The sequence below is a fragment of the Leopardus geoffroyi genome, chromosome D4 (assembly GCF_018350155.1).
Source record: "Leopardus geoffroyi isolate Oge1 chromosome D4, O.geoffroyi_Oge1_pat1.0, whole genome shotgun sequence".
NCBI classification, from domain to species: Eukaryota; Metazoa; Chordata; class Mammalia; order Carnivora; family Felidae; genus Leopardus; species Leopardus geoffroyi.
The window spans coordinates 63450684-63470724 of NC_059342.1; the positions used below are offsets into that span (position 1 = coordinate 63450684).

The 20041-nt window shown below is 39.6% G+C and overlaps 1 protein-coding gene across 6 annotated transcripts in view; it reads left to right on the plus strand.

Annotated features, from left to right (window-relative positions):
- Positions 1-20041, plus strand: part of PLPPR1 (phospholipid phosphatase related 1) — a 326466-nt gene that overhangs the window by 283618 nt on the left and 22807 nt on the right. For all 6 annotated transcript variants that reach the window (XM_045470343.1, XM_045470345.1, XM_045470342.1 and 3 more), the window contains one exon: positions 10841-10973. In XM_045470343.1, the coding sequence (XP_045326299.1) occupies positions 10841-10973 (133 nt within the window). The remainder of the gene's footprint in view (positions 1-10840; positions 10974-20041) is intronic.

A 20041-nucleotide genomic window follows, 5' to 3' on the forward strand; every position in this document is an offset into this window, starting at 1 on the left:
TATAAGACTCAAATGTAAATATCCTTAATACTTAAGAAAATGAGCTTCCCAAAATAAAAATGGGAAAGGGCAAGAATAGACAATTAACAAAACAATGACTGTGCATGTAAACATTTCTAAACTCATCAATTATCCAAAGAAAAGTCGTTTTTACAAGTACAGCATTTTCCCCTATAAATTTTCCAAATGTTTTAAAGACAGAGAGCCATGTTGCCGAAGGTATAGATACTTTCATACAGTTCTAGTGGAAGTGTAGACTGCTATTTTCTTTGTAAAGAGTAGCTTGTCAAAGATGTATTAAGAGTTGATAAACTTCAGACTCAGCCAGTAATTCCACTCCCTGAATTTATGTTAAGGAAATGATCAGTTTTATATAAATGCAAGGATTTGTGTTTTGGGGATGTTCATTTAGGCAATAGTTTCTGTGAAAAACTTGGAACTAGCTAAATACACAGTACTAGGGGCTTGTATAAATACATTGTGAGGCAGTCGTGTTTTTGAAACACCTTTAGTAGCAATGAAACATGTTTTTAATTTAATGTTAAGATTTTTTTAAGGGCTAAAAAAATTGTATATACTATTGCGTATAAAATCTTTCTCCCTTTCACAAGAGAATCTGACCATATCTTAATTTTCTGGGTCTATTTCCCTAGAAAAAGGAAAAAGGTGGTATGTATCAACTGTGTTGCTAGGCCAAATTAACCCCTGATTGGTGAATTGCATCTGGACTCAGAGAACTATAATTACCCGAGGAGGTGCCATGCTATGACTTCTAAGCACAATGACTCTGGGAAGCTACGTCTGTGGAGTTGCTGCACCATATGCTGACTCCTACAGGGCATGAGGCTTTTAAGCCACAGTGGCTCCTTCATCCTCTGATATGTGTATGATCTCTTGCACCTGAGCTATACTGCTCTGCTGGACCACTGTGAGGACACGTGCTGGAAAGGAGCACGTGATGTTTCCCTGCTGGCGAGCTATGGTTCCTTCCAAGTAGACCAATGCCAAATGTAGCATGTGGTTGTCTGTGGGTCTGAACATTTAATGACTCCAAGAAGATACCTTGTGTGTATGTTGCAAGTATAATCCCAAAGTTATATATAAAAAGACTAGTAAGAAATAAACCAAACTACTAAATAAACTAAACTAAAAATGTACAGTTATTATCTATGAGTGCTAATGGTACAGTTAATTTTTTTCCTCTCTTTTATACTTTTATATGTTGCTTTCCAAATTCTGCATGAATGTATAGTATTTTCAAATCAAAAGATACATTTTTAAAGCATTATATACTCCCATTCTTCTGGCAAAATTTATGAAAAGGCCAATTTTTAATAAGACTTAAAAATGGCAACTCTAATGAACAAAAACACACATGGCCAAAAACAAAAACGAAAAACAAAAATAGGAAAACAGAACTTTGTGGAGAACTTTCTCCTCTCTCTCTGGGCAAAAATGATACCTCTTTGATTGTAAGGTTTTCAGCAGAAAATGTTCCTTTTCCCCAAATGACAAAGTCAAGGGGTATGGTAAATAAACAGTGAGCTAAGGACTAAGAACCTAACCTACAGCTCTATTCTAGCTCTCAAGTATGGAACACTTTCCATTTCTTTGCTTCTCTGGGTGAAAAATGTGACCAGTAATGCTAGCAGGTCCCTAAGATACAAGCTGAGGAATATTCCATAAATGATGATTATAAGAATGACATCTTTTAATTTATTATATTCTGTAGTCCTTGCCTAATTATCCTCCCAACATCCCAGTGAAATAGAAAAGAGACTTCCCAAAGAACATAGAGAAAGGGTGTGGTTCAAATTCCCTTCATTTTTGAGTTGAGAACCTTGAGACTTAGCCAAATTAATTTGCTGAAGCTCCAGCTAGTTCTGTATGTTACTGGACAGATAGCCACCCATTTGGTTCCACTTTTATTTTCCTCCCAAATGAGGGTCACTGCTAGGAGCCAAAACTGATTACAGTTGACAGGTTAATGGCAGAGAGCCCTGTGGCCTCGGAACCCTGCTGACAGTGCTGGGTGTTCCCCTAAGACCTGAAAAAAAGGTCCTCTAAGGTTTCTATCCTTAGAAAACAGAGCTCTTCTGATGTTCAGGAGATTTTTCTGGGAGCAAGGAACTGTGTTCATTTCTTCTGTCCCATTCTAGGGAGGTATGGCTTGTCCGAGAGCAGCCTTTGTTGGGCCACTGGGATCAAAATCCCAAGTGTCAAACTCAGCACAGCCCCTGCTTCTGAGTGCACATCCTTCATTCCCTTCACACTGCAGAGTCCTCCTATCTCAGGTTTCATATGTCAGGAGAGGCAAGAATCCCAGTCATGGCTTTGCCTCCAATAATTGTGTGGCCTCTGGTACATCGTGTTCCCTCTATGGGTTGGATTTCTCATCTGTAAATAAAAGGAGGGGTTAGGCTAGTGATCTCTGAGATCTTTCTAGATCTAATATTTCATGAAAGCTTAAAAAAAAAAAAGCATTCTGATTGGAAAGCTCCACAAGTCAGATTCCCAATCCCCAAATCTCACCTTTCTTTCTGGAGTTTAGTTTTATACTCTGTGCCTGGTCAGGTGTTTCACAGAACTGCATAGAGTTTCTGTTGTTTATTCCTCCTTAAATCCATTTCCTGTTTTCACTGGAGTAGAAAAAAGGCAAGATCCCGCTGGGGTGACTTGTGTGACATTAACTAATGGCAATTTTCAAAAAAGTAGCTCAACCTGGGCTTGTCCTTGGTTTTCTGTGCCTTCTGAAGCACATTAGCCTTAGAAACACCTAGCACCTTACACTTCTGTGTGTCTGGACATTAACAATCCCACTCACGACTACAGGGACACACAAGAAATGCACAAGGGAAAAGACTCTGCCGAGGGTTTGACCTGTCATTTCCTATTTCTCCTTTTGTGCTCTGCTGTCAGAAGAGATCAGCATCATGTTGAGGCGAGGCCACATGGGATAAACTGTACAGGGACAGGCCAGTGCTGTCTCAGATCTTCAGGAAAGGTTAGAGCTTGGGCAATTTATTATGTCCAGAACTGTTTAGCCAAAAGTGGTAGCCCACGCTTCCAAGAGATCTGCAGGGTGCATTCTAACCAGTGTGGAAACCCTGGATGACTACTGCCTCTGGCCTCCTAAATAAACTTGTATGCTCAGAGTTAAGGGCAGGGAGCCTGTTTGGATAAGAGGATTTAACTCAGTGGAGAATCTGATTTACTTTTATTTTACCTCAGCCCCAGTACCACAAGGCATGAGGAAATGGCTATTAAACACTTTCCTTGGCCTCACAACAAAGTGACAGGGGAGTATTTAGTATTGAAGCTGCAGAACATTTGACGCCTAGCCCGAGAGAATGGAAACAGCTCGCAGTTTGCATGCAAGTGTGCACGCACACATACATAAGACTAGTCTAGAATTTCCTAGGAAAAGGAAGAGACAAACACAATTTGATAGAAGGGCACAACTTGGAGGAAATTGTGAATCTTCATTTGGGAGGTTTCCGGACCCTAAGCTCTTGGAGTGAATATAAAAGCCCAAAGCACAGTGTGGAACAGAGTGGGCTCTCACTAAATGCAAGTCTGTTGGCTGACTGGCGTGGGACGCAGCTGCTGAAGCAAAAGAGACATTGTGGGACCTTGCAGTGCCTCCTAATCTGCCTCTTCCAGGCTCTGAACAATCTCGTCTGTTGAAGCCCCTTTTAACACTTTATAATTCACATCTTTTTCCCTTTGTATATTATAACGTGACTTCTTTTTTGTTTGTTTTTTACCATGAGTCCTTCATTTTGTTATTGCTGAAGCTAATGTACTTAGTCTTTACAATTACGTTTTTTTCTGGGAAAGGTTTATAGATATACCCATTAATTGTTGTGGATTTTTTTTAAATAAAAAATTCATTTCCCCATCTTCTGTCTATGCTGAATGTGAGTGCTCTCAATTCTTTAACAGATTATTTCTTCTCCTGACGTCATCCCAGCGAGCGATTTGCTTACTCTCTTTGAGATGTCCCTTCCAATGATTGGTGATGATTGTGTTAAGGAGCTTTGATAATTTGCTTCTTGAAAAGACTGTTTGCCTAAAAATATATGCTGGTCAATTCAGTTAGTATCACAATGCATTTTACTTTTTATTGAGAGCAGTATTTTACCTAACCCACTATAAATTCCAGTTTCTCTTATTTCCACTGTCCAGGAAAAAAGGCATAAGAGACTACTATGCTTTAGAAATATAGCATACCACCTTGTTATACTATAACACGTGTCATATAACATAACATGGTATTTTATAGCAAGTGTCAACTGAAGCCTGCCTTCTAAATGGGTAGTTGGGTAGTTGGTCCCCTGGATTAACACCAGTAGGGAGGCTCCAATCTATAAACACTTATTATCCCAGTTGCTGAACAATTTTCAAAATGCCATCATGCAAATGACCTTAATTCTATTGAAGCTTTGATCTTTAAAAGGCATAGGAAGTGTCTAGGGCTGAATTTCTTACTTACACTTGGATGTAAGAAAGCAGAAAGCTAGAGCTCTTGAACCAACCAGGGCTCCGCATTTGAAAGGACCAGGATGCCTCCGCAGATCTGGGTTGTCGATAGATGGCCCTTGTTGGGGAGGATTAGAGCAGAATGTAAAGACATTGGCAGTCAGGGCTGGCAGCACAATCTGTGCATTTTAAATTTCCTGGGTCACTAAACAAAATCTACTGCAAAAGCATGTCTCCCTTTCTTGGAAATGCTCATGACTATGGAAGCCTCTCAGGAGAATGTTGGGAGCATCTTAAAAATCCCTGGGAGTGAAAGCCCTGAAGCTATTTAGACACTAATATTGGGAAGTATGCAAAGAACCCTCTCTTCTTCCTCAGAGTGTCCTACACAGAAATCCCAGAGAGGGGGCCACCAGTCTCTGTTATTCTTCAGGAACCCAAGTGACAGAGATACCAGCCAACATGATGACTCTGAAGTAGGTTGCATTCATTTTGCTTAAGGGTAGATTACTTGGTGAGAGCAGAGTCCCATAGGATTTTAAAAGTGGAGAGTTTAACCAAATGAATTGAGATTGAAGCCCAACTATATGATTTCAGTTTCCCTTAATCAGCCCTCTCTTGTTAGTTCCTGTCATAAAGGCAAAGATGTTGGAGCTGGAAAAGCACGTTAGAGGTCTTCTTGTTCAACAGATGAGAAACTGAGGCCCAGAGAGGTCAAGCGACTGGTTCAAGATCAAATACCTGGTCAGGGACAGAGCAGAGATAGAATCATACCATGTTTGCTTACTCCAGGACTAGAGACAATGATTTATTTTTTTTTTTTTAAGTTTATTTTTGAGAGATAGAGTGCAAGCCGGGATGAGCCAGAGAGAGAGGAAGACACAGAGTCTCAGCAGGCTCCAGGCTCCGAGCTGCCAGCACAGAGCCCGACACGGGGCTCGAACTCACGAACCACAAGATCATGATCTGAGCCGAAGTCAGAGACAATGATTCTTTTTAAATCAATCTCAACATTCTGGCCTTAGATAGACCAGGAAGTAAAAACAACAAACATTCCTTGAGTACCTATAGATGCTTTACATACATTTTTTAATATTCTCAACTATTTGCTGATACAGCTATTACCCTCATATTCAAAATCATAAAAAAAAGAAAGAAAAACTGGGGCTCAGAAAGTTTCAATTATTACTTGCCCCCCAATTACACATCAAAAATGGAGAGAGCTGGGTTTTCAGCTCTACAGCCCACATTCAAGAAACAGCAATGGCTTTGATCTTGCCAAGTACCAGAGCTACAACTAGCATATGTGTGCACCCAAAACATATATTGCAGGAGTTCTAGATGCCCTTTTTAGTGACAACCACATATAACGTGCAGTGAAACCCCCTTACAATATGAGATTGTCATACATCTTCCAGTGACTTTTTTCTGCAAACTGTTTATATTTTGAAATCTGAAAACTGTCCCCTAAATACTGTGCGTTGATATCCTTTATTTATCACTTACCAGATCTTCTGTGAAACATAGTGAAGAAACGAGGTCTAAGAGATAACACACCCAACTGCTGCACCATATTCCAGGATCATTTGTTTATTTCTTTGCCATTTGGGTTTTTATATCTGAAATACAACTTTATCAAGCTAGAACAGTTATCCTCATTACTTAAAGTATACTTAGTATTATCTAAATGTCTTATGTCATGTGGGGTTGTAGCTGGCAGAGCTAGGGGATAAGAAATGCACCAATGGAATTCACGTGCAGTTCATTCATTTCCAGATCTAGAGTTTGGCCTTGGTCATTTCTCACCAGAGGGTGTTCTATTTGCTGTGAGTGATACGATGTTTGTTAGCCAACAATCAGAAAGACCATAGTAGGGCAGCCAGGGACAAGCACATGGTGAGTCCCACATGTCCCATTTACTCTCTGAACAGAGGGGTAGATAGAGGCAGAGTGTGTGTGGCAAAGACACAGATGGGGGAACCCAGCCATTGCCAAAACCAGAGTCCTAAATCTGCCACAATGTACAAAATGGCACTCAATGTGAGCTGGAGGCCTGGCAGGAAAGAAGAGAGACCCCTTCCCTTATCAAGCAGAATTTTCTCTCTCTCTCTCTCTCTCTCTCTCTCTCTCTCTCTCTCTCTCCCCCTCTCTCTCTCCCCCTCTCTCTCCAAGCATAATCAGGCCCTATATGAGATTATGGGACCCAATAAATGGACAAATAGCACCCTGTGTGTGGTCAGTAAACTGCAGAAAAATGCACTTCCTTCAGCCCACTCAGTGGAGTCTGAGAACTGGATTGTTTCTTCAGCAACCTTTATGTCCATCACAGTCTTTACTGACAACCAGAAATATCTTCCTATTTCAGTTATAAAATGACCCCCTTCCTCCCTCACTTTCTTCCTCTCTTCCTTATGTGAATATTTATCATCACTTAATATATTCCAAGCATTGTCTGAACTGGGTATATAAGTTGGTAGATATCCTTGCTCTGACTTCTTTTTCTTTTACGCTTCATACCTCAATGGGAATTTGAATATTGCCGGCCAATAATAACAAGCCTTGTACGAATTATTACCTTTGACATGAGAGTCTTAGGATTTACTTGTGGATTTATTTGGGCCCCATACCCTTTTGCATGACAAGTTCTGTTTGGTCTGACATGACTTGTAGTGATTTTGTTGAGATTTTTGTGTGGGTATATGGGTATACACGTGTGTATTTTTAACAAGAATAGGTTGTGTGTAGATGTTTACACACATTTTTTGCCTCCTTTTCCCTCTTGTGTGAGTAGTGGAAAGTTTCACTAAATGGAGAATTTCTAGAATGTGCACATCTCTTTCCTGTAGAGTAAGAATGCTTTAGGCTTCTGAAATGGTTACGGCAAGCAATGCTTATTTCTTTTCATATTTGTCCTTATGTGTTTATCACCCCCCATCCCATTTCCCTCATTTACTTTGTAATCATATGTCATTTAATGACATTACATGATGTATTTATTCAGTTTTTTTGCCCTCCCTACACACACACACACACACACACACACACACACACACACACACACACGACATCTGTTCGCGGCTATGCCTCCAGTGCTAAAACAATTCCTGGCAGAGTGGGTTCTCCCTCTCCAAAACTGTTGAATGCAAAATGAGGATATGATGAATTTAGTTTAGAAGAAATAATTCACTTTGTATTACTTAGTCCACAGTTTTCATTTATTCTTAAGCAATACACCAAGAATTGTGTGTTTTCCGGTCCATATTGTCAATTTCCTGCAGTGTTCATCCTCAGAGAAATAAAGGTCAGAGGTCAGAGTCTATAAGGTCAGATTCTACCTAGAAGTAGGTCCTCTAAAGATTCAATCTTTTGTTTATTCAACAAGTATTAATTGAGCCTACCAGACCTTGTTCTAAGCACCATACAAGGAATGGCACAAGTCCTTCCCATAAGAATATTGTAGTCAAATGAAGAGGGACACACAAACAATAATTACAGTTAAGTGGGTAGATGTCAGGAGAGAGATCTGTATAACATGTTGTGGGAGCAATGACAAGACAGGGTCTCTCTTTTCCCGAGGGGATCTGGTAAAGGCTTTGGGGAGGGTAGTGACATTTTCACTGGGTCCAGAAGGATAAATAATAGAAATTATTTTTTGTTCTTTATAGTCTACCTCATTACACCTGTGTTCCAAAAGACCTTCCTTAATCTGGTGTGCTTCATTCAACATTGAATAACTATGATGTACCTTACACTGGGCTAAGCCGGGGGATGCCGTAGGGAGGGGATAGTAACCAAGTATACCAGGACATCTCATAACAAAGAACAACAATAATAATATGTAACCATTTCTGATAAGAAATAGAAAAGAGAAACGCAAGGTAAGAAATTCACGTATAACAAGAATGCCTGAGCTAGTCTGTGGAATCAGAGAAAACTCCCTCAAGGAAATACTGTTTCATGTATCCAAGCATGCATGAATCCATCCCCACCTGTTCACTAAGATAAAAAACCAACAACACGCTTCCATCACGTACAGTAAAGACAAACAAAACCCTTTGGCACCTTATTTTAGCAGAGACAGTTCTTACTAGAAAAGAAGGAGGGCTGAGTTCTTAAAGCTATTCAGATATTTGTACATGACAGAGCATCATCTCATTGTTAATTCCAAGGGACATTAGACACAAAATATTTTTAACTCGGAACAACCATACTTCGACGCCACCTGCCAAAGTGACGTATGCCATTGTGTGCCTGTCTGACCCCAAATACTGTCTACTCCTGCCAACTTCCCACCTCCTTCTGACTTGCCTCTAGTGCTATTTCCACAACACCATTCTGTCTTGTACTTTAATAGCATCTGAGTTTTTCAGTATTTAAAACATATTACGCTTAACTTGTTTTGTTTTCTATGTTCTCAATATTAAACACAGATGCAACAAATATTTTTATTGAGTCACTACTTAGTAAAAGTGTAAGCAGTTGAGATGAAGACCATGGAGCCAGGTCTTCTTGGCTTCAGAGCCAGGGTTTGTGACTTACTAGCTCTGACCTTAGACAAATTATTGAATCCCTCTGTGCCTCAGGTGTTACATTTGTACAATCAGGATAACACTTGTGCGTGGAATTATGTGTAAAGGCCACATTCTAGTGCTGCCTCCAACACTGACTATGTGTGGCCAAGCACTGAGACCTTTGGCGTCCTAGATCATAAAAGGGAAAATATCTGTAAATGGTTCCAATTTTATAATTTTATAGTTTCATTTCCACACCCTGTGCCATTCATGATGTTGCCACCTTTATCCATCTATTCCATAATGACGGAAGGAATATAAGGAATGGGAATTCTTAACGTATTGATAAAGTTTATCTAACACCATAAGCATGTACATAGCAAAGAAGAACATCTATAGGATCACATTCTTCTGGGAAAATGTTGAAATTGGGATTAGGAAAATAAAAATGGCATGTGATGTGGTGGAAAGTGTGGACTTTAGAATTTAGTTGTCCTGGATACCAATCCCAGTGCCCCCACATGCCAATTGTATGCTTTGGAAGGTCCTGAATGTTCTATCTTCCCCAGCAAAGCAAGGGTAATAATACTTATACTAGGAATCTTATAAGCATGAAAAATACTATGATGAAGTGCCTGACACATAGTTTTCAATAGATGATGGTAATTAGTAACTTTTTATTCTTTGTTGGTGGTTCTCAGTCTTCACTTGTGGCAGAGTTGGTGACAACTTACCTCATGCTAGTTCCTTATTTTTTTTTTTTTTTTGAGAGACAGAGAGAGAGCAAGCCTGAGTGGGGGAGGGGGAGAGGGCGAGGGAGAGAGAGAGTCCCAAGCAGCCTGTACACTCAGCACAGAGCCTGACGGGGGACTCAATCTCACAACCATGAGATCATGAACTGAGCCAAAATCAAGACTCAGACACTTAACCAACTGAGCCACCCAGTCACGCTCCCCTGTCAGTTCCTTATTTTAAATAGGAATATACTGTGCTGAGTACTACAAGAGTAATCAAGAAACACAGGTTGTGGTCCCTGTCCTCAGAGAGTTTACAGCCTACACAAAGACATTATAATGTATATAGTAATATATATGTATTAGTTCAAGATAACGAGAGAGAGGTACCAAGGTACCAGTTATAAAGAGACAGTCAACCAGTTCATAGTAAGAGAAATAAAGCTCAAGCCAATATATTCAAGTAAAGATTTATCAGGTGAATAATGTGTTGCCATGTAACAATGTTATAATGCCTTGTTAGGCACATGGGCTGTCCCAGTCATTTCTCATCATTGCAACTCACACATTCAGTTAAAAAACATCAATCCTAGGGACACCTGGGTGGTTCAGTCGATTGAGCGTCGGGCGCTTGATTTCAGCTCAGGTCATGGTCTCGTAGTTTGAGAGATAACAGTGAGGGTCCTGCCTGGGATTCTCTCTCTCTCCCTCACCCTCTGCCCCTCCCCCACTCATGTTTGCTCCCTCTCTGTCTCTCTCTGTCTCTCTCTCTCTCTCTCTGTCTCTCAAAATAAATAAATAAACATGAAAAAAATTCAGTCCCAGAGTGAGTGAGCCTTATCATAGTTCCTACTGCAATTCACTATTTCCATTTATGTTTTTATGACCTTAGAATTTCATAATATAGCCTGAAACCTAGCTGAAATTATCAGTTATTGCCACCTCTAATTCTTTTGAAGAATTAAGTACAAATTATGATTTAACTCTCCATCTCTGCAACATGACATCTTTTAAAAGCATTTGGAGCTTCAGAAGTTTTTGTTTTTTAAGGCAACTGGTCTCTTTTGTCAGACAGCTTTCCAACTTGACATTTCTTAAACATTCTTTCTCCAGATTTTTATTGGTGAGATATCCATGTATTTCATAAAGTCAACCAGAGAATCTCTAATTGCCCAGGAGAAAACAATCCTGACCGGAGAATGCTGTTACCTGAACCCCTTACTCCGAAGGATCATAAGATTCATAGGTGAGTATAAGAACATGCCGAACTGAACCCTCGCCCGCAGGTAAAACCTACTACCCTTACCACAGATGGACACACTTGATAAAATAAACTAAGCTATGAAAGCATCAACTTTTAAAAGCAACGGTTTCTTTAGGGATTTTCCAGGAAGTACAGAAACCGAGCCTAATCGTAGTGCCATGTCAAATTTTTCATCCTTAAAGTGAAGCAGTACTTGTTGTCTTACAAATGATTTCAACTTACTTAGATTTTTCCCCCTACACAATATTTATCTGAGATTCCCTCTGGACATATATTTTCATAGTCACCAGCTATTGTCATATACCCTTTAACTGAATCAGGGGAGCATGTGGGGGCCCAGCAGGGGACACCAATAAAATGAATTTAGGAAGAATCAAATTTCCTGACAAAAATTTCCCATCCAGTATAATTTTGTTATGTGGGGAACTCTACGAAGTATGGGCAATCTAATCCAGCAGATTCTGGAAAACAGGGTTGGAAGGCAGAATCCATCTGATTCTGCCTTTCCAAGTTTGGAAAACAAATAGTTTTATTAGCATTCATGATAAGAAATAATTAAGGCATGTTCTATATCTGTCCTTCTAGGACTTTTATAAAAATGTCTGAGGTGGTGTGGATAATGACTATAGATATGGGGATGAGTGTGTATATGGGTATAGGTAGGAATATACCTATATATATTCCTACCTCTGATTAGATCTTCATGGGAGCCAGGATAAAACTCCCGAGTGTGATCATAGCCGCTATTGAAACAAGCTGTGGGGGCGCCTGGGTGGCGCAGTCGGTTAGGCGTCCGACTTCAGCCAGGTCACGATCTCGCGGTCCGTGAGTTCGAGCCCCGCGTCGGGCTCTGGGCTGATGGCTCGGAGCCTGGAGCCTGTTTCCGATTCTGTGTCTCCCTCTCTCTCTGCCCCTCCCCCGTTCATGCTCTGTCTCTCTCTGTCCCAAAAATAAGTAAACGTTGAAACAAGCTGTGGTACTAGTGAGAACCTACAGAACTGACGAGTGGGAAAGTGAAGTCCAGAATATGGCATGCTCTAAACTCTTGGTTTTCCTTAATCCTGTTTTTTCCCCGCTGTAGGAAAAAGGGTTGAATTTCCTCAAGTCATAGGCAAATGACCACATTAAAATCAAATATGCAATAACTTCTATGATCAGAGTAGAAATGAGGGACGTAGTACAGCAGGAAGTCTAAGAAAATCTAATTTCAAAGAAGCAACCCTTAACATTAAAATAGTCTTCAGCATCTACTGACGGTATTTGCAGAATGACCTGTGGCAGTCTGTAATCAGCTGATTGGGTAATCCCCTAATCAATACAATGTCATCCCTCTCTGTGAGTTCACTCATTCCAAACAGTGGTGCCTTTCAAAGATGTTCGGAGTTCGGCCACTTTCCACCAGAGTGGCCAGGTAACAAATCATCGAGGAGAAAACAAAAGGAGAAAAGAGAATATTTATTATCAGTAGAGTGGAGTAGATGCTTTATAAACATTTCATTGAATCCACCCAACACCCAATAAGATAATTGATAATCCTAATTGTACAAGTGAAGATCTGATATAAAATGGGATGAAGTAACTTTTCCCAAGGAGAATGAGAGTGCCTGTGTATGTATATAGACACATTTACATAATTTGATTCGGAGAAGATTTCATGTTCACTACCTGATCATATAATGAGAGCAAGTTATTCAAAGCAGAAGGGGAAGGTTATTAGACTATAATTAAGCAGAGATATCTTTATAAAAGTCACCGTTGTTTTTCCTTGGCAAAGATAATTTATACCTATTTGGGATCCACCCCAGCTGGGGCAGAGTCCAAAGAATAGAAATTGTAACTGATATCTGTCATTTATACAGACCTGCCTGTATGCATTGTCAGGGCAAGACTTTGTTCACGGAGGGATACCAAAAGGCCCCCACCATCCAGGAACGAACCCTGCCGATTGCCAGCGGTGGTACTTGAAATCCCTACTGGAGTCAGTGCATCGAGCTGAGGTGTGGTTTCAGGAGGACAATTAAATAGAAATGTCTCACCCTAGAGGAACATCAAACTCCCATTTCCATAATCCGTGACACTTTAGTCCATTGGGGTCTATCATAAGCTGACAGAGATACTTCTCACAGGGATGCTTGTGTGGGGAGACAGCCAGCAGGTGACATGCAAACCTCGGAGAATTAGAGGAACAGCATCAAAAGAGAAGAGAGATTGCTGGCTAAGGAAGCACCTGCTCCATTCTTTTCATCTTTTGTTTTATGGCACCAGGATCTGCCCAGTTGCTTAAATCAAAAACCTAGAAGTCACATTAAACCAAAGGAGAACTTGTTAGAAATGTACATTCTTAGGCTCCATTCCACACCTACGGAATCAGAAAGTCTGGGGATGGAGCCTGATAATCTGTGTTTCATGATAGGTCATCCAGGTGATTCTGATGCACTCTGTAGTTTGGGAGCCACAGCTTTAAGCCATTGAAATTTCTTGCCCTGTAAGTGGTCTCCCTCCATCTTGTCTTGCAACGTGGCTCTGTGTACCCCAGCCCTGCAAAAATAACATCCATTGACCACTTTGCACGTGTTTCTGGAGCAAAAGTATGATCAGGTCATTTCCCTGCTTAAGTTCTTTCAAGAATCCCTAGCGTGTTTAACAGTGTGATGCTTTGCCCTGGTTCCTGTTCATGTGCTGCTCCTTCTGCCTATTGCCATCCTCTCTCCCTTACAGCTGACAATCCTGCTCGTTCTCCAACACGCAGCTTACATGTTACCTGTTTACCAACCCAGACAGCTCTCTACCTCCTCTCCCCAGCCCCCACTGAGCCTTACACCTGCATCTTTTATAGGCACTTACAATTTCACTGTAATTATGTAAGACTTTTACTCCTACTAACTTGTGATCCTTCGTAGAGCAGGAACTGTATCTTTTCACTTTTTATCAACAGCATATTGCAAAATGCCTGGCACATAGTAGGTTTTCATTAATTTTTTTTTTTTGAATAAGTAAAGAACAAAGATTACCTGCGTTAAGACACAGATTTGCCTAAAATTGCTTCCATAAATGCTGGTTCTTAAATATTCATTTACCTGCTGTTTAATTAACTTTATTACCACTCTTCAGCTTAGTCCCAGGAAATTAAAGTACATAAGTTAGGCAGTTTCTAAGAGAAGGTGAGAGAAGTCTGTCCTAGCTTCATATAGGAGAGTTGAAGGTGTAGGGAAAGGCTATTTATCTTAAGAAGAGTAACATTTTATTTTTAGTACCTGGATTAATGTTTTTTTATAAGAGGAAAAAACATACTACTTAAAAATCCTTTAAATAGGGATGCTTCCTTTGAAAACAATCAAAGTAAACTAAGGCAGTAATCAAATATACTAGAAATGTTATTGTAAAGAGATTAACAGTCTGTTTTTCTGACCTAGTAGCCACCAAAAATGATCAGAAAATGGCAACTGTTTCAGCTAACTATTCTAATTAAGCTGAAATCCCATGACTTTCTCTTGCCGTTTATGTAATTATTCTAGAGTCCATTACAAATAGTATTTCCCAACAAATACGATCAGCTTCGCATTGCAAAATGACCAGTGAATTCGCAAAATATTTTTAAGCAGAATCATGCTGTACGCTGTCAAAGGTGAGGGAAAAGTTGGAATTCGAATACATTTTTGGCAAGACTAAGCTGATATACCCTTTCTGCATAGCAGTTTGATGGTATATTTCAATAATCTTAAAAACAGCTGTCCTTTTTAACCCAAAATTCTACTTCAAATAATTTATCCTACAGAAATGATCACTGCTATAGATTAATTTTTGTGGACTAAAATTATTTTTTATAACCTAAATTAGAAATCTCTCAAGATACAATTTTTTTCAAAATAATGCTCCCACCATAAGTTGCAACCTCAGAAAATATTTTTAAGAATTTTTAATGAAAAGGGAAATATTCACGATATAATTTTATGTGAAAAAGTCAAGACACTATGAATCTATATTTCAAAATAAGGATACAGTATCATAGGTGTGTATGTGTGTGTTTATTTGTGTGTGGGTATCCCAGAGAAAAAAAGATTGAAGGGAAAAACACTAAAAGTTACCTTTGTCACTTCTGAGTGTTAGAAGAATGGTTGAATAATTTTTATCTTTTGCTTTCTATGCTCTAATTTTTAATTTTTATCATCAATATGTATAATTTTAAAATCAGAAAAGAGAGCTAAACATTATTTTTTTAAGGGGCAGGGAGAAGGAGTGGCAAAATAGAGGCTATCCGGAAGGATGGCCATGTCCTTTAACGTGGTCCTCAGTGCAGGAAGCAGAACTGAGCGTGGCACCTTGGCTCTCAGTCTCCCCTAGTCTGGGTGGTGTGGACTTGCACAGCATCCCCTCACTCTACCCCACAGATCCAAATTTAAATTTTCAGTAAGAAAATGGCAAGAATAGTGAAGTCAAAGGGAAAACCTTCAAATGAAGCCATCTCCACCAGGAGACAGATGCGAAGTGTGTTGGCCTTCACAGAGAAGATGGAATTCTTCTGATTCACAGATCCAACAATAAATTGGTTTTCCCAAAGTTATCATTATAGGAAGGATTCCCAGCCTCCTGAATGTAGGGATGTACCCTCATAAGTGTTCCACCCCTTTCTAAATTGTTGTTTAATTTCTCAAGTTTTGTTTACATGATGTGGGAAGGGTGGAAAAGGATGGCTGAACTAACAAATTTCACCAGCATTTTATAAGAACAGATGTACCTAAATTAGTAACACGTACTTGGACTTTTCCCTTGCCTCATCATTTTCCTCTCCAGTCCTTTTCTTATACAATCTCTTTGCTATTGCATTAAATTCTACAACAACACCACCCAGATTTAAGTTCTCGAAAGAGATAAACCACTGCGTTCTTTTTTCAGGAGCAAAGACAACATAAGGAAGTCACGTTTTCCCAAAAATTCATGAAGATAAGTTTAGTTATATCCTTTGCATTTACAAATGTACTTGAGTAAAAGTATTCTTGTAAATATCAATTATTAAACAGTAACTTTTTAATTTAATGTTGGAAAGTAATGAATAAAAAGCATTAGAATTTGGTGAGGGTTTTGGGGTTGTTTGCCATGCGGAGGGAAAGCTAAACTATCTTCTTGAATAACTCATTTGTTTGAGGTTAAAGGAAAAAAACTCATCTAAATATGTCAAGATTAGACTGTCTATTAGCAACTAAAATAGCCTGTCACCCAGAAGCTATTTATTATGGGCTTTCCATTTGGGATCCTATAGTTGCTCCATTATTACTTCTAATAAAAATTTAATTAAATACTAAGCAAGTCTTATGCCATTTAGGTCAGGTCTGTGGATGAGGTAGCACTGGACAGAATAGAAAGTAGCATGGTAAACAGTTAATTCATGTAACACTAATTAATTGCCATAAATTAACTATGATCTAAATGGAGCATGAATATTTTAAATGCAGTTTCAAAGGTCACAGTGTTTTATGGCCATAAGAATTGATACCCTGAGACAAGCTTAATGTCAGCCTTTTTGAGAACTAGAAAATCCTTCTCCATTTGGAAAGTCACTTAAATGTACTTTATCTGAAAAGAGATGTCATTGGATTCAGTAAGTCCATTTCTATGTACCTTTAGTATTTATAATTAAATTATAAACTGGAGGACTGATCATATCCATTCAGCCTTCAACAAATAATTTGTTGGCATCTACCATATGGTAAGCACTGATTAAGGTGTTGAGGACATATTAGTGAACCAAATAGAGATTTATTTGCCCTCATTGAGTTTATATTCCAGTAGGGGAAACTAAGCGTTAAACAAAATAAATAAGTAAATTATAGTGTTCATTACGAGATAAGTGCCATGGGGAAAAATAATGTAGAAAAAGGAAACAGGGAGTTTGTGGGGATAGATATGTGATTTTAAAGGCTGTCCTACAAAGAGAATTGTCTAGAGTTGGCAGTGACTTCACAGCAGGATAGCGACTGCCTCAGGAACCTAGGTGCCCCGTGAACTAGGCCAGCCCCATGTGCCAACTGAAGAAGCTGAAGTCCCATTCTTTTCTAAAAAATTAGGGTGCCCAGGCACCCAACTTTAGTTCTGAGACAAGAAGCTGGAGAAAAAGGGCAAATGCAAGGCAGGGCATGGGCTTATAAGCAGATGGAGATATTTCTGGAGCTCAGCAATATAAACCAGAGTTGAAGCTCTAGGATATAGATCAGAAACCAGAGTAGAAACTCTAGGATATAGATCAGGAGGAGAAAGCCAGGATGGGTCTTAGGGGAAAAAAATGGAACCTCAGTTTCTGGGCTCCGTGAGCAGCCAAGCCACCAGACTTCAAGACTGGCCTGTTTGGTGTTTCCTTCTAGGGAGCAGAGATGCAGGGAGGAGAGGGATACTGAGGCTGGGAGCTCTGAATGACCTAAAAGGCAGAACCAGACCTCTGTTCAGGTCTCCAGAGGTTGTGATGAGGCTGCCTGTGGTTGCTTTGCTCAGTTGACGGAACAAACCTGCTCTCCTTTGAGTGCCATCCTCTGTGAACCAGCACATTACATACAGTCCAGAGCAAGACTCCTACTCCAGACTCTATAGGGTACTCTCATTATCAAGAGGAAAGTTAGTCAGTCATATGAGACTCTAGTGATCCTTCCCTGAGGGTCTTCCCAGCACCAGTGTTTAAAGACTGGACTCTGATGAAAGGAGCAAGTAGATAGCCACTTTCTTACACTTTGCAGATGAGCCAGTGCACATTCATGGCACGTCAGTGAACCTCTCTGCTATAAAGCCATTTCTCAACCTCAGCACTATTGACCTGTTGAGCCAGATCATTCTTTTCTGCATAGGGTGTTCAGTAGCATCCCTGGCCTCTATACACCAGATGTCAGTAGCACCCCTGACCCACTAGTGTCAATCAAAAAAGCCTCTGAACACTGCAAAATGACCCCTGGAAGCAGGACCACCCTCAGTTTTAAAGATTTAGGAAGACAAGTATACTTCAGACTTTCGCTTCAAATGTTACGTGAATATTTTTGCTATGAAGATACTACACACATCACAAAATTAGGCACAGTGAGATACAAAAATACTGTCTGAATATTGGAAATGACTTCCAACAATCGATAAAGGGTGGTTTCAAAGCTTTCTATGTGAAAAATAAAATTTGCAATATATGCAAATATCGAATCACTATACTGCACACTTGAAACTAATGTTCGGGGAGCCTGGGTGGCTCAGGCAGCTAAGCGTCCAGCTTCAGCTTAGGTTATGATCTTGTGGTTCACGAGTTCGAGCCTCACATCCGGCTCTGTGCTGACAGCTCAGAGCCTGGAGCCTGCTTCGGTTTCTTTGTCTCCCTCTCTCTCTCTGCCCCTCCCCTGCTCGCTCTCTTCTCTCTCTCAAAAATAAATAAAACCTTCTCAAAATTGAAAGAAAAGAAATTAATGTTCTATGTCAGTTATACCACGATTAAAAAAGTGGTGCTTTGGAAACAATTTAAAATGATTATATTAGAATGTGATAACAGTGATTAGGAAATGCGTCAAGCAGAGGGCAACAGTAATCTGTCAGTTATCAACAGGACTTGATGCTTGTCAGTGGTGGGAATGGAGGGAATTCAAAGCACCAGCTTTGTTTTTGAAACACAAACATTATCAGAAAGGGCAGAACTCGGGATCTGCTATTTAGAAGCCCTTCAGAATTTAATATACCCATTGTTAGATTCTTTGGTAGGTTAGGAATCTAGAATCTTCCCTCTCCATATTTAGTTTGTATCTAGGGCATACTTCCTAGATTTACCTGCATGCAACTTCTCCATTTTATTGTAGAATTCCACTGCCTCTGGCCAACTTTTAGGATCTTTGTCTCTCTCAAGCAGCATTTGGATCCACACTGCCTAGGGGAACTGAGAGGCAGATATTGAAAGGCCAGCAGCAGTCAGACATTTGAGAGAGAAAAACACTGAGGAAATGTCCCCAGAAAGGAGGACTAAAGAAGACACTCCAGTTGAGATGAAAATGTGTCATCAAGAAATGTAATTTTATGCTTTGGGGAAGTAGAGATGTGTTTGTTCTTTCATTTATAAAAATATTTAGGAGGAATGGTTCCTGTTGATTACCCATCTTCTTTATTAAGTAATTATCCTTAACCTTCATCCATCATGATGAGTAGATATACTGCCAAATATAAGGTACTTTTTAAAACCACCAGCTCATCATATTGTAAAAGGTACTTTATTAATACGGAGAATGAATAACACAAAGAGTCGAATATTTGATTGAGGTTGTTAGCATTATAGGGTCCTTGTCTCTTTCCTCTGTTTTAAAAATAACCGTATAACCAATTTTGTAATCAAGCCCGGGTGGCTCAGTCAATTAAGCATCCAACTTTGGCTCAGGTCTTGACTTCACGGTTTGTGAGTTTGAGCCCTGTGATGAGCTCTGTGCTGAGAGCACAGAGCCCAATTCTGATCTTCTGAACCCTCTCTCCTGCCCCTCCCCCACTTGCGTGCATGCTCTGTCTCTCTCTCTCTCTCTCTCTCTCTCTCTCTCTCTCTGTCTCTCTCTCTCAAAAATAAATCATTAAAAATAAAATAAAATAAAATAAAATAAAATAAAATATACTGAGGACATTTATTTCCCTCAATTATAAAAATAGTAGTAACTAGTATCGATATCAAGCTCACAATTTACAAAATGTTTTTACAACTATTTCTGTGATTTGCATAATAACCCTGTGATATAAAGGAACTGAGGTCCAGACTAGTTGATTTAAATAAGATTATTCTTAGAATTAAAACCATGCCATGAAGACAAGTAGGCTCCCATCAGCCTTTGGTGTTTTCATGAAATATGTAGAAACAGAGACCACGTGGATCTTGTTTTGTGAACACCTGAAATTAACTGTCCAAGGAACTGATGTATTCAACAGTGTCAGAAACTTCTTTCTGAAGCATAAGATATTTGATGTGTGTAGATCAATTTGCACTGATGGGTGTTGTAATATATTAGAAAAAATTAGATTCATTGCCAAAGTGATAAAAAAAAAACTATCTCATTCAGTGATGA